The sequence below is a fragment of the Mus caroli genome, unplaced genomic scaffold (genome assembly GCF_978045245.1).
Source record: "Mus caroli unplaced genomic scaffold, Mus_caroli_1 scaffold_12, whole genome shotgun sequence".
In the NCBI taxonomy this organism is placed as follows: Eukaryota; Metazoa; Chordata; class Mammalia; order Rodentia; family Muridae; genus Mus; species Mus caroli.
This window is the reverse complement of record NW_028227267.1, coordinates 34321160-34336442: the sequence shown is the minus strand read 5'-3', so window position 1 is coordinate 34336442 and position 15283 is coordinate 34321160. Positions and strand designations below refer to the sequence as shown.

At 43.1% G+C, this 15283-nt stretch overlaps 1 protein-coding gene across 1 annotated transcript in view; it reads left to right on the top strand.

The window, feature by feature from the left end:
• Positions 1–283: 283 nt before the first annotated feature.
• The window catches only part of LOC147001673 (uncharacterized), a 129182-nt gene continuing 114182 nt past the window's right edge, over positions 284–15283 (top strand). The window contains exons 1-2 of the mRNA XM_085828846.1: positions 284–382; positions 10326–10328. Of these exons, the coding sequence (XP_085684972.1) occupies positions 284–382; positions 10326–10328 (102 nt within the window). The remainder of the gene's footprint in view (positions 383–10325; positions 10329–15283) is intronic.

Below are 15283 nucleotides of genomic sequence, written 5' to 3'. Positions count from 1 at the left end.
TTTTTTTTTTTGTAATTAAAACTCCCTTGTTCATGGCAATAGGGAATCTCAGGTACAGGGGGAATATCAAATTGTACAGGCACCTCAGAAACGGGTCTAAATGGGGCAAGCTGGTAAGCCAGTGCACCATGGTAGTTCCCAGTGACATCATCAGTAGTCACATCCCTGGACAATCTCTTGTATCCAGGAGAACCCTTGACTCTTCTGTGATGTCACCATTGTTGTGGTGACACCAAAGGCCTGTAGTGTATTCCTTCAGAACCAATTGGTTTCACAGGCAAGCATGTTGTCCATGCAGCTCACGCTATTTTGGAGGGAAAATACAATACACACAGAGACCAGACTTTGGAGGAATGAGGCCAGCCTTCTGTCATCTTGGGAAGTGGGAAGAAAGAAATGGTCCTGGAGAAGGCACAATATTTCCTGTGCAAAGGTTGGGGAGCTACATTGAGGATGTGGGCTTGAGCTGGTCCTTTCAGGAATAGGGCTTATGATTTGGATCCTCAAAATTCTTCAATCACAGACCCAGAAACAAGAATTTATGATGATTAGTTTGCTGAGAGCTAGGAATTGAGAAACCTGTACATGCTTTGTTAAGAAATTTTAATATCATCCCAAGTGGTAAAAATATGCCCGGAGGAAGCTCTGTGAGGATAACAGAGTGTTGTTCTCAGGATAGAGTGTTGAAGCACTTCATCCTGTTAGAGTTTCCAGTAGGTTATATGAGGATGTGATGGCAAGTACAGAGTGGGATATTCCCCTGCTCATGAATCAAGGTCTCTGACACTTTGGCATTGAGCACACAAGATGAGGACTGATTCACAGTCTGAGGTTAGTGTAGTAATGTGGGAGCTCTCATCATGCATTTTAAGAAGCATGGACAGGTGTTGGCTTACGGGAGATGTTAGGTGTTAATGTTTATGGTCAAACTTTTTTATGCTAAGTAGAACAGACTACATTGTCAGATAAGAGCTGACAATGCCCTCCAATTATTCTTGCATGGGAGAGCTTATGCATTTCAGGGCGAGGGAAATTGCAATAGGGAGGGAGGAATATGCTTAATGATGGTTTCTGGGAACAGGGATCTAGCTAAGGAGCCCAGCCTGAAGATAGCTTTCCTGCTCTTTCAGGGATTCTCTGTGACTCTAGATTTTCCTCTTCCTCAGACTTCTGTGTGCAACAAAGCATGGTGTCTCCATTCCGTGCCCTATTATCTCTACGAGTTTACTAGTGTTTATCAACTGTTGGAAAGGCATCACCACAAACCTCCACCATCAATAAGAAGGGGCAGAGAATGAAGAGGATAAAGAAGCTCAAAAGGGATCTCCAGAAGATCAAAAATGAGAGAGACGAACTCCAGGGAATCCTAGTCAATTACACTAACAAGGATTTGAACAACAGGGAGTCATTATGCCCAGTTCTTTGCTGACTGTCTTGGGCCCTCTCTGTTAACCTCAGATTCCCTCATATCACAGGAGACTGCAACACAAGGCTGTCCACACATCCAAATTCATTTTGCTGATTGGAATTTCGACACAGAACTTCAAGTTCAGATAGGAGTGATATGGGTCTTAGGCACTTTTGATTCCTCCAAAAGGAAATCAGAGCCTGTGGTATGAATCTCAGTCTGGGGATAAGGGTAGTAGTGTGTGAGCCCTAATTCTGCATTGTAAAAATCCTATAAAGATGTTGGTTTGTGGGAGATACAAGGTCCTCTCTGTTTATGGCCAATCATGATTGCAGTTTACATGGAGGTAAGTTGGGTCCAACTAGTCCAGTCAACAGCTGGAGGAGCCTGGTCCCACATACTGCCTCTCATGATGACTGGATTGGCTGTAGTTCATCACTGCTTTTCTCAAATTTTGTTCATTATACTCTTAGATAATGTGTGTTTATTTGGAATTCTGATTGTGTTTAATGATGTGGTCTGTGTGTGTGTTTGTGTGTGTATGTTCCACTTAAAATCTAGAGTGACTGTGTAGTATCCTGGGGCCTGAGATTTTGCATGACACAGTTTACAGGCAATAATAATGAAGATGCCAGGGAGCCTCACTTTGAGCAGCACAGCACATGACCTCTGTGCTCACCTTAGATGCACACTGGAAACTCCTGGTGTATGTTATAAAGGCTTTTACCTGTAGATAGTGATTATGTCCTTTGAGAATTTATGTAAGCAATAGAACCAAGGATTGACAATTCCTTGTCTACAAACAGATGTGCCATCACAGGTCTATAAGGATGACAAACAGAACTCACCTGTGGAATAGGAACACTCTGGCCGTACAGTCTTATTCTGACAAAGGCTCCAGATTTCAAGATTACAAACCATAAAACTAGAGCAAATTTGTGTGCAGAACACTATTGGCTCATCAAGCCTGGGACGCACCAGGGCATACAGTAGGCACATATTTGTTGTAAGGAATCCCTACAGGAATGAGAAGACAGGATGAAGACTCCAAGATCATCCCTCTAAAAAGAAGAGCTGAGAATGTTAACTCATCACCTAATTTGTAGAAAAGTCTGTGCTTTCCCTTTTAACTTCCAGCTATGCATGTGTTTAAAAAGAGAATGAGAAAAGGCACAATGGGGAAATCCCAGCATCTTCAAGAAAACACCATTCTCTTCAACCACAGGAGAGTGGGTTAGGAATGCCTCCCCCACCCACCTGGACAACTCTTCCAGGGAAAACAGAGGCTTTAGAATCTAAGTGCAGACTCACATCTTACCTGTGAGAGAGGCATTCTAAGTCAGATCATACCAGTCCACAGATACTAAATGATACAATCAGAAAACCTTTTGAGAAGCAATCGCCCTCCACCCTACTACCTACTCCCCCTCCCTTTCTTTTCTCAGACAGGGTCTTTTGTAGCTCAGGAGGGTCTTGAACTCTGGATCTTCCTGGTTCAATGTTCCTAGTACCCCAGCCTTGAGAGACATTTTTCAAACAATGTTTAACACCAGGTGTCAGACTCTAAACTTCTGAACTTCTAAGACTATCAGAAGCCAATTTACAACTATATAAAAAAGGCACCACTGTGGGTGTGATTGGCCAACACATTCTTGCACATTTCTGCATTTTCTTAAACTTTATTTACATTATGCTCCACCCTTAAAGTTTCCTTCTATTATCTGCAAGCTGGATAACTATCTCACTCTGTCTCTCAAAAATCCCCCCCACGGACGGGAAAAGTTAATTAAGGGCTGGAGGGACATTTCTGGGGTTGTCTGGTTTTGTCCCTAAAAGACACCCAATATCCCTGGACCCCTTGGAGCAGGCAGAGAGAAAGCTCTTCAGAATAGCTTGGCTGCCTGGAAGCCACTGCAGGTCAACTTTTCTGCACTGTCTAGCAGGGTCACCGGTTTTATCTGGGGAAACTCAACTCTTAACTTTAGTTGGGCCACCAGCTGCCCCTTGCCCAGCACCTTCCTGGACCCTATATTCAGGTCTCTGCTCACCTGACCACATTGGGATGCTTGAATTCTCCAGGTGCCTCAGCACCGCCACCTCGCGGATGGTGGAGAGCCGCATGCCCTCCTCACTTGTCTGCCTTCACACTTGCTCCAGATTCAAGAAGTGGCCACCTTTCTTCAGGTCCCGTGCCTTGAACACCTTCCGTAGGCGCCTTAGCACATCTCCGTCACGCACTCATACTGCTGATGGGCGCGGCTCAGGCTGTCCTTCTCCATGCTGGCTGCAGGCTGCCGGCGGGGCACAGTGGAACCGGGGTGCGCACTCGCTGCCTTACAGGCCTCAGGGAGGTAAGGAGTTGGACTCGCGTCAGCCAGGCTAGAAGGAAGGACCTCTGGCACAGCCTCCAAGAAACTCCGCCTACCCATGTCGCCGCCCTGAGCCATCACTGCAGGAGAGCTCTGATCCCTCCTCTTCCCCCTCCTCAGTGATTACAGAGTCTGCCCACAATCTCTGCACCTAGGAGGAGGAGACAGGAGGACAAGGAGAAAGTATGATCAGACTGTCTGGGAGACTTCCACCGGTTTCCACCAGCTCCCCCCCCCCCCCCCCCGCCCTGGCTGTCTAATCCGGCCGGGTTTCTCAGAAAAAACAAACAAACAAACAAAAACAGAACAAAAGTTACTTTTCTTCCCCAGCAGGGCTCGTGCAGTCTTATCTAGGAAAAGATTGCTGGGGCACCTCGGGGATAAGCGCTGCGCGGGAAGCAGTAGGACGAGATGGGGCGTGCCTAGCAGCCTAGAGTGTGTCCGGAGCGCGGGGGAGGGGAGGAGCCGGGCACGTCAATGTCGTGGCTCAATATTTATACCTATATCGTTGTTCTCCGCTGCCCTCCCTGACTACGGGGTCCTAATCGTGCAGAGTATGGAGCGACCTGTGGGAATTCAGAAGTTGGAGTGAAAGCACCAGCTGTTCACCCATTTGGGGCTGCAGAATGGAGTTGGGGCTCCTAGGACCCCGAAACCCAATGCTGTGAGTATGTGAGTAGGCGTGGTCAGACATCTACTTGGAGATTGCTTCCTTTCTTTCTACTTTCAGTTTTTCTACAGGGAGACATTTGAAAGGTACTCGCTCTCACAAATGGTCTTTGGGGTAAGGCAAGCTTAGTGGAAGATGAAATTCTGCCTCTGACTTGGAGGGCCTCCCTGGTGGATAATCAGGGAGACCAGACCATCTGGTAGGGGAGGGCTGGGGCTACTAGAGGTGGGAGAGTGAGGGGCCCTGGAAGGGGAGAAGTGTCGTGCCCCCCACACCCACCTCCACCCCCGCACACACACTAAGATCCCAAGGGTGTAGGAAAGGCAGGTCCATCACACTTTCACCCATCCTGTCCTGAAAAAGTAACTTCAGGACTTTTCTAGCTAACTGGGACTGGTCCTTAAGTTTTCAACCCATGCACAAGCAACCGCCCTTATGATGGTGGGTTTGGGGGGCAGTAAACATACGTCTCCCAGGTGTGAGAAGGGGCGGCCCTTGTGTCCCTACTTCTGAGAGTCACAACTCTAAAGCTATAGAGCTTCTTAGGAAATGAATATTCATTTGGGGTTCATAAGAAATCAGGAAACCCAGAGCTATCTGCCTCTCATTTCCTTGAAATACAGCACTGGTGATAACTGTAAAGCAGAAATACTGACTTTCCAGAAAAAGACTTTCGAACTACCCATGTTGAGATTTCCCAGACATGTTGAGACATGGCTTTCTTTTAAGGTAATATTAGTGTGACTACAAATTTGGAGCCTTTTGGGTTTTATTTGTTTGAATTTGGAGCGTCGCTATTTTTTTTTATTATAAGTATGTTTTGCCTGCTGCAACCCTCACCTGGTACCAGAAAACCAGCAAAAAGCAAGTGAGCCAGGCGCACGGGGCAGGACCCCACGGGCGCCCAGAGGGGGCTCTAGAAATCCCACCAGGACCACATCTGTGCACCAAATGCATGCAATTCCTCCAGAAGCCAGAAGAGGGCATTATGTTCAACCCAGAGAAGCATTAATAGGATTGTTAGATGCCCTCTGGGTCCTCTGGTGGATAAACAAATGTTCTTAATGGAAGAGCCTTCTTTCCTGTCCCTACTCTACATTTCTTCTTTGTCCTTCCAGATTGTGTGGTTTTTAATTGAGTAAGATCATTCAAAATCAAAGATAGAAGTTTATGGAGACCCATAGGTTCAGGTGCTTGAAGATGGAATGCTAATTTTCCTAGGTTACCTGACACCTATTCAGAGCTCTTGTGGGTTCAATATAATGCCATAGAATTGTCAAGGTTGCAGCAGATCTGTCACCTCTCATGTAGAATAACACTGCAGACTAGGCATGAAATGACTAATCGATGAAATGCAGAATTGAGAAGTTCCTCAGTGAGTAGAAGTGGACGAAGGAATAAAAATTTAAGGCCAGCTAACCAGTGTTGGGATGAAACTACAAACTATCCTGCATGGATGGATCCTGAAATAGAGGTCACATGCCTATGGTGGAGAGCATGTCTGTGTAAGGCTAGGAAGGGAGAGCGATGGCTGATATTGATCTTAACCACACTAGATCTCAGAGTTTATTGAGGAAGTATTTCTTCCAGTGGATGCTTCATGCTTGTGAAGGTCTCCTGGAAGAGATCTCATTGCTGAGACTGTGAGTCAGAGACTTAATGTGTGAAGGAATTAATCCCCTGGATCCCCAAACTGATGCTGTCAAACCAGGACTTTTAAGCAGAAGCCTGAGAAAGATTCAGGGATGTGTTAAGTTGCTCACTGTCTTTGGACACCTTCTCTTTCTAAGCTGATTGTGACACAGAAAGGGACACCTGTAAACACACAGGAAACCAATCATTATCAAGTGATACAGCTCTTCTTGTCCATCTTTTAATTCTCTGGTGGGTCCTGAGCCTTATTTACTTGTAGGTCTTCAGTGTAGTGCTTGGCTGTTTTGGTAAATGCTACCTGTCAGATAGCTTACCTGATATCTAGTAATGCTATTTGTGCAGGTAGATAACAGCTTGACATCAGTCTTTAATTGAGTAAACTGTCCTGAGTTTGCAGTGTGGACTGAGACACTTCCTTTTCTCTTTCAGATAGATATTCCTAGTCTTTAAAGCATTCTGTCAGCCATTTTCAAGGACCAATCTTGTAGCAGCCAAATTGACTATAGAGTCTCAAATTGCCACTTGCCTTGCAGCTGTTGTAGCAGATGAATAAAGTTACAGGCCTGGAATGTAACTCAGGGAGCATGGACATTTATTAGGTTCAATCATAGCACGGGGAGGTCAAAGAGAAGGAAAAATTACCCCATCTCATCCAGACTTGTTGGAGACAAAAAACTGTGAGGCTCCATGGAGGCTTTTAAAGTCTGCCACCCTCCTCATAGATCCCTCCCAGACTCCATTTATTGCCCTTAATTGAGTAGATATATTCTCTGGGGAAAGTTTTCATAATTCGGGTATAACCCAGAATATAAATACCAATACATTGATCATTAAATTCTGTATCTCTGGAGACTGGCTGATGAGATGGCTCATGGATACAGGTAATGTGACCAGGCATAGAGACCTGAGTTCCTTCCCTGTGACCCACATCATAGGAGAGAAAAAACTCCATAAATTGTCCTCTGACTTTCATGTAGGTGGGAGTGTCAGGTCTTAGCAGCTAAAGTTTCCCACTGCTCACTTACACTGAGAACTCTCCACCTGATACACACAGGTAATTATATGACTCTGTGCTCTATTTCAGAGATTCAGTACTTTTTTATTTTTCTTTTGTTGCCCAGAAGTTAGAGAAACCAAGGAGGCCAGCATCAGACCAACAACTGAAATGCAGTTTAGGGATTATGGATATAGGGAATTTGTAACTGAGGTGGTAACCTCATGTGTTCCAAACTGCTCTAAATGGTTTTCAATACATGTGTGGCCAACTGTAGTAGATGCTGTTGTTTCACTGCTGTTTCTTTGTTGCTATAGTTTTGTTTTATTGTCTACCTCTGATTACTTCAAAGAGACAAAAAAAAAAAACTGATGAAATTTGCACTAATCCCTGAGGCCTGTTGAAGGCTCACTAAATGTCCGAGTCAGCTTTAGTGAGGATGATTTGCCTGGATGATGCACAACTGCTCCGGGTCACCTGTACTGCCATATGCTAATATATTCCTCTGACAAAATAGCAGTTATCAGTGACACAGAGTGAAATGATTTACAGTGCTAGCACTCCTAGGTTTAAGCAGACACCAGTAGCAAAGTACAAAGGACCCAAAGATGGAAGCACATGCCCAGGCTTACAACAGTAGGCTTTGAAACGATTAAATTGACCTGGGAGTAGGCAGTGGAATGTGAGGTGCAGGCAGAGGCCTAGTACAGAGTGTCTGACAGTTTTCCAGGTAGAAGGTACTCCCACTACTAGAAGGTCTTTGGATCTGTGGTCTAGGCAGCATAAGGAGAGTGATGAAAGTCACTGTCTTGTGAATTTACTGCTGAGACAATTGCTTTCTCTTCTGAATATACACAGTGGAGTTGGCTCAAGGTTAAGAAGAAACAGCCATTGCTGTAGTTCATTCCTCTGAAGAACATTCTCCTTCTCTTTTCAGCCCACATAGATTAATCATGTACAACCTTGTTCCATGGACACTCACATGACAGGGATATGGTCCTACTTTCCTGTTATGTGTACCAGAAGATCACTTTACAATGGCCCAATGATCTAGTTCAATCTTACAAGACATAACAATCTAACCTAGTATGGTGGCACTTGCGTTTAATGCCAGGAAAGGTACAGGCAGACAGAATGCTATGAAATCAATGCAGTCTAAACAGTTGGTGGAGATTATGTTTTTTATTCGGGATCAAGTCAAATAAGTTTCTGAGGTTTGAAGGTTTTAGGTTTACCAGTTAATGGGACTTTGTACTTGTAGGAGGGGATAATGCAAATATTCACAGATAAATTGTGGAACCCAGACCTTCATTCAGCACCAAGGCAAGTGCATCCAGGGGACTAATGGATAATCTGCTTTGGGGATTCTGCCTAGCCTAACAGAAGAGTGCTAAACGTAGTTATTATAAGGAAATACTCACACCAGTTCATATACAGTAAGATGCATAACCCACATTTGGATGGGTTTTTTGGCACCATGTATTTCCATTCATGATGTGGGTACATGGTGTCAGGAGACACAGAAGAAGGCCTCATATCCCTTGAAAATGGAATTACTGACATCTCACAACATTGCTTGTAATCCCAGCACTTGGGAGAGGAGGTCAGAATCAGTTCAGGAGCATCCTTGACTACATAAGAAATTTTAAGTCACCTTCATTACTCTAAGAACTTCATTAAGTTTCCATCTGTTGCTATGTATTGTAATGCTAAATTCTATTCCTGGGAAGGTCTGGAACTAGGAGAGAATTCTCCTATCTAAAAATTTTGTTGTGCAAATATTGTTGCTTAATTTAAAACCATTGGTTAAATAAAACTGACTACTCGTATTTAATGGAGGCAGTAGACATATGTGAGTTTTTAGTTATCTGGTTGTGGGTGGAGAACTGAAAGATAAGAGGAGAAATTAGAAAAAAAGAGAAAAGGTACCATGGAGGAGAGGTACCCTGTGTGCATATGGAGGAGAAACAGCAAGTATTTGGGGTGCACCACTGGGGAGGTAGCCAGGTGAGCTGGTAGAAAAGCAGATTAGGGGTGACCAAACCCACAGTAATTGTCTCTGTTTTTGTTTTTTTTTATTTATTTTTTTTTCCTCAGTCCCCATTTTCTCTGCGCTGCTCCATGACCCATCAGCCACAGCGCCTGACCTGCAGAACCCTTCCCCGTGCTTCTTTTCTGACCTGAAATGGTTCTTTTGGGGTGCCACTTTGTTACAAGAATTTGGCTCCCCAGTGGCTGTGGAGGCCGGCAGTGACTGTATATCAGGAGCATGCTTCAGTGAGAAATTAGATTAGGCAAAAATCTAAGACCATTTCCAAATATTCATCAGCTCTGTATCTGAGTGACTCACTTGGCATTGACAGGGCTCTGATCCAGCAGGACTCCACCTGTCCAAACTTACCCCCTCCTCCTTCCAGGTTTCCCTCAGCCCGTAGTCACATTCCTGAAGTCTCATGTAAGCCTTGCTCGTTTTTAACCATTTCCTTCAAGCCATTATGATTACCTTCACCACTTTCCAGCTCTGAAACAGATGGCAATGTCCTTCAAGAGACTGCTATCTGCAGCTAGCAGCATGACCTTTGAACCTGTCCCAAGTGTGACTGTTCTAGCACCTGGAGCTCCTGAATCATGATCCACATTTAACAGGGTCCCCTTGTGATCCTCCACACCTGAAGCTGGCGCTACATGTGGGCTCTGCAGTCAGTCCTACCTACTCACTGGCTCATTATTTTTTTTTAATATTTTTTATTACATATTTTCCTCAATTACATTTCCAATGCTATCCCAAAAGTCCCCCATACCTCCCCTCCTTCCCTACCCACCCATTCCCATTCTTTTGGCCCTGGCATTCCCCTGTATTGGGGCATATAAAGTTTGCAAGTCCAATGGGCCTCTCTTTCCAGTGATGGCCGACTAGGCCATCTTTCTATACATATGCAGCTAGAGACAAGAGCTCCGGGGTACTGGTTAGTTCATCATGTTGTTCCCCCTATAGGGTTGCATATCTCTTTAACTCCTTGGGTACTTTCTCTAGCTTCTCCATTGGGAGGCCCTGTGATCCATCCAATAGCTGACTGTGAGCATCCACTTCTGTGTTTGCTAGGCCCCGGCATAGTCTCACAAGAGACAGCTATATCTGAGTCCTTTCAGCAAAATCTTGCTAGTGTATGCAATGGTGTCAGCGTTTGGAAGCTGATTATGGGATGGATCCCTGGATATGGCAGTCTCTAGATGGTCCATCCTTTCATCACAGCTCCAAACTTTGTCTCTGTAACTCCTTCCATGGGTGTTTTGTTCCCAATTCTAAGAAGGGGCACAGTGTCCACACTTTGGTCTTCATTCTCCTTGAGTTTCATGCGTTTGGAGGAGAAACAGCAAGTATTTGGGGTGCACCACTGGGGAGGTAGCCAGGTGAGCTGGTAGAAAAGCAGATTAGGGGTGACCAAACCCACAGTAATTGTCTCTGTTTTTGTTTTTTTAACATGGGGTTTCTCTGAATATCCCTGACTGTCCTGGAACTCACTTTGTAGATCAGGCTGGCCTCAAACTCAGAAATCCTGCCTCTGCCTTGCAAGTGCTGGGAGTAAAAGTGTGCACCACCACTTCACAATAATTGTCAAAGTCAAATGATATAAGCATAGTCTGAGTCATTTGTTTGGAAGCAAGTCCAGATGAGCTTCAATTGGTTCTACTGAAATTTTGTATCAAAAAAGAAGGTGATGGGGAAGGAGTAGAGCATTGCCTGGAGGGGAAGGGAGAGAAGACCATGAAGAAAATGATCAAAGACATACTTGAACAGAAAGTCTCCAAGAGCCAGTGGGTGTGCATTTTTTCGTTGAATTATTTATTTATTTCCATCTGATCATAGTCCCTCCTTCTCTTCCCAGTCAGAATCAATGTCCCAATCCCCCCCCCACAATTTCCTATCCCCTTCTCCCCAGAGAAAGTGACCCTCCTTTTTTCCCCTGTAACAACTCACCCGGCACATCAAGTTGCATCAAGAATAAGTGCATCCTCTCTCACTGAGCCCAGACAGGGCAGCCCAGCTAGGGAAAAGAGATCTAAAGGCAGGTAACAGAGTCTAAATCCGAGGCAGCACCCACTCCAGTTGTTAGTCGCCCACATGAAGACCAAGTTGCATATCTGTTTCATATATGTAAGGGTCCTAGTTCAAACCCCTATGTGGTGTTGACTCATGGTTCAGTCTCTGTTTGCCCCTAAGGGTTCATATTAATTGACTCTGTAGGTCCTCTTGTGGCTTCCTAACCCTTCTGGCTACTACAACCCTTCCACCAACACTTCCACATAAATCTCAGACCACAGCCTAATGTTTGCCTGTGGGTCTCTGCATTTTTACATTTAAAGGGTGATGGAGATAGCATGCAACTAGAGAGACTGCCCACAACAGGTCAAAATGGATACCTCTCAGCAGCCTGCAGCAGCTACTTGTAAAAAAGGATGGTGTCTGTGGTCTTGAGAAGCAGGAGACACATTCCTCCTGGGTACCTGCAATTGGAAATAAGGGCCTGCCTGTTGTAGGCTGAGATAGAAACATCTCAATAGCCTGTGGAAGCTCTTCATACTAAAATGTAATTCCGCTTTATCTTAACCTTAGTCCTATACAATCACTGTATAGAATTCATAACTGTTTTTCAGCTGGCCTAGATGCATATAATTATTCTATTATATTTGAATTTCCTGTTTCTTTTTTCTTCTTCTCTAGTGTAGTCTGTGAAACTTGATGTTTCTTGATGTAATGATTCTTAAACTATGAAAAAATTGAGATATAAGCGCTCAGTACAGCACAGATCAAAATGTCCCAGACGTATGCTGTGTGTTCTCATCTTGGAAACAATGTAATAATAACTGAGTAATGGTAGTTCGAGATTAATGCATAACTTTCAAAGACATTTTGAAGAAATTATTAGAAAATGAAATAGAGACAACAATTGGACCTGAGAAATGTAAAAGTTATTGATGTTCTGAAATTAGTTTCACACAACATTTGAGAGTAGTCCTGAATAATAAAGTATGGAATATGTCATATGCTATATGCCAGTCAAACTAAGTCAAAACACTGGGAATCTTACAAGGATTATTGTGTGCAATGTACAGAATCAGAAAGCTAGGAGAAGTACTCAGTTAAGGGCTAAGTACCTCTGACCCATTCAGTGCTTTGGTAGAGGATTTCTCATGAGAGCCCTACCCTGCAAAGCAGAGATTGGATCTCCAGTACACACCAGCTACTCAAATGGATACCATGTTTCCTATTGTAAAGAAATGGAGGACTCCATTCAGGCACCATCTGGGAAGGCTCTTTCTCATTTTCCAAGCCACTGCAATTGCAGGATTTTAACTTGGCACCAGCTCCATTGTCTTATGCAAGTATTCTCTGCATTGCCCACTTTCCTGTGGTAGTGTCAGTGTTGGGCTCTGCACTATGATTTGTCCCTGTTACCTGGTGTTGCTGCTCCCAAAACCTGCTTCTCTTATCACAAGAGAAACTTCAAATCACATTCTAAACTGCTTTGGCTCTGAAAGGAAATGGGTGCTTCTACTTTTTTACAACAAAGTAAACATATCTCAAGAACCACTTTCTATAGGTATGATCCATTCCACTAATATAGCACACAAAGAAGGACAAAAGTGCATATCAGGGGATGGAGAGATAGCTCTTCATTTGAGAATATGTTTCTCAAAATACCCACATGTCATCTAACAGTCCTTTGTCATTTTAGTTCCAGGTGAAACCCAATAACTTCTTCTGGCCTTTTGGAATGGCATGCAAAAGTTGCACAGACCTACAGAAGGCCAATCATGCATAAATATAAAATAATTCCAAATAACAAGCAGAATCACCACGGGGGGGGGGGTGGTGAAGAAGGAGAAAACTCATAAAGCATATGGGCCTGGATTTTGTCTCAGCTTTTAAAAACATTTGTATACTGAATACTGAACTACACACTGTGTTTGTGTTAAAAACGCAAAAAGGAACCAAATGTATTGTCAAGCACAAAATTCACTCTCATAACAAAGAAAAACAACAAAATAACCAAAAAATGATAAATCCCTACTCGAAAGGTCCTAAATATGAATATCTCTAGTAGTAGTTACCACTGGTAGAACATTTGAAGGAAAGCAGAAGAATGCATTTCTGTGTTTTCTGACAGCTTTTATATTCCCTTAGAATATGTTTTTATTTCCTGAAAGACATTTCAGAAATACTGATATATTTCCCATTAATTTGTTCAACACTATCATCCACAGTATTTTAGCAGCAGCTAAATATTTGACATGCAAGGATACAGCATGGATAATTTTTCCATCTTGAAGTTGGAATTCACAGAGTTGGACACACTAGACACACTGAATGTACAATCTATTCCTTTTGTAGCTCAATCTGGCTGGGAAGTCATTATGGAACCCAAGCCCCTTACTTAGATCCATCTGTGTCTGATATGTGTGAGATTTCAGTAGGATGATACCACATCTGAATAAAGAAGTTTCTTAAGAGTGAAGAGTTGGAGATCACTGTTTTATTCTTAGAATATATCCAATTTACTCAATAGAAACTAAAAGTGGGCAGTCAATATGTACAGTGTATAGCCTTATCAAAATATTAAATCAATAACGAAACAAAACAACAGCAAAGAAACAAACAAAAAAACTTCTAATGAAACAATAGAAAACCAAATAACAAAAGCAATCAAAGCTCAAACCAAAATCTAAAAATAAGAATTGTGCTAAAGAGCCTTCTTTGGCTGTTATTTTGCAGCACAGACTTACAGCCCATGACTGTCCTTAGCAACACAGTAGAAAATAAGTTACTTCTGGTAACAATCTTTACAAGAGAAATTTAAGTAGGTCTCCTTTTTTGGAATATGGGTTTGAAGAATAAGGACACCCAACACTAAGCAGAAAACATGTTACAGACTTTGGCTCAAAGTCTTTGCGATTTTGTAGAATGATTTTGTAATTTTCCTTGATGACCTATCAGGACAAGAAAAATTTACACTCTCAGAATCTTCCTGTTTTCCCAGCAACTCTTGATGTGTCTCAGCACATGTCTGAATCCCTCTACATGCTCACTCTTGCTGAGCCAGAACCCAGATGAAATTAATAGCTATTCATTGCAAGGAAACAAAAGCAAAGGAAGAAAATGCAACAGATGATAGCCATGATTACTGGGGATGAGATGAAATATTTGTTTTGCACACACAGAGATGCCCCTATAGAAGTTATCTTCAAAGGAGACCTTGTCCTGGTCTGTTCCATGTTCCAGTTTCTGCTGGAGTATTTCACACCAAGTGTAGGAAGGAACAACGGCCTGATTACGATTTGTCAATTCAGCTCTCCATCCCACACTAGATCTATTAAGCTGGATAATATATTATGACCTATCGTTGGCTGAGGTCATTCCCTGCATCCCCATCATTGGCTGATGTCATTCCCTGCATCCCCATCATTGGCTGAGGTCATTCCCTGCATCCCCAAGTGTCATAGAGCACCTGGGCTTGGAATTATTTCTCAGCTTTTAAAAACTGCTAGAAACTGAGCTGTGAACTACACATTGTACTGGAGTTTAAAAGAAAAACACTATATTACTCCAATAGTCCAGGTATAATATATTGAAAACTAACATTGTAGGAATGCCCAAATCTGAGTTCAAGAGAGATGTGAACAACCTAGAAAATCATGTGGATGCCATATGGGGAACCTGCCTAGAATTAAGCGAAGATTATGATTATTTCTCTAGTGCAGGATCCTGACAGGGTACCACTCATCAACCCTTATATCTGGAAATAACCAGAGAAAAAATATCACATGAAATCTACAGGCACTGCATGGGTCCTATAATCAGCAAGAATGTGTTAACTGAAAATATTTCTAATACTAGGAACTGAATTTAAAAAGTGATGGTCATGAAGGAACATAGCAACACACCTGTACATCTGAGACTGTTGTAGAGCACTCTGTCAAATATGCACATTATTTGTGTTCACACAACACAAGCACAGTATACCTCAGTAACCTGTTTAGTGTTGTTTCCTAGGTAATGCTATTATAAAAATCTCCCAGGATATTTTGGAGTCATAAAAAACAAATCTTGAATGCAATAGGTACATAATGAGCAAAGCATATAGACAGCTCAGTCAGTGAAAAGCTTTCCGCTCATAAACACAGACTCA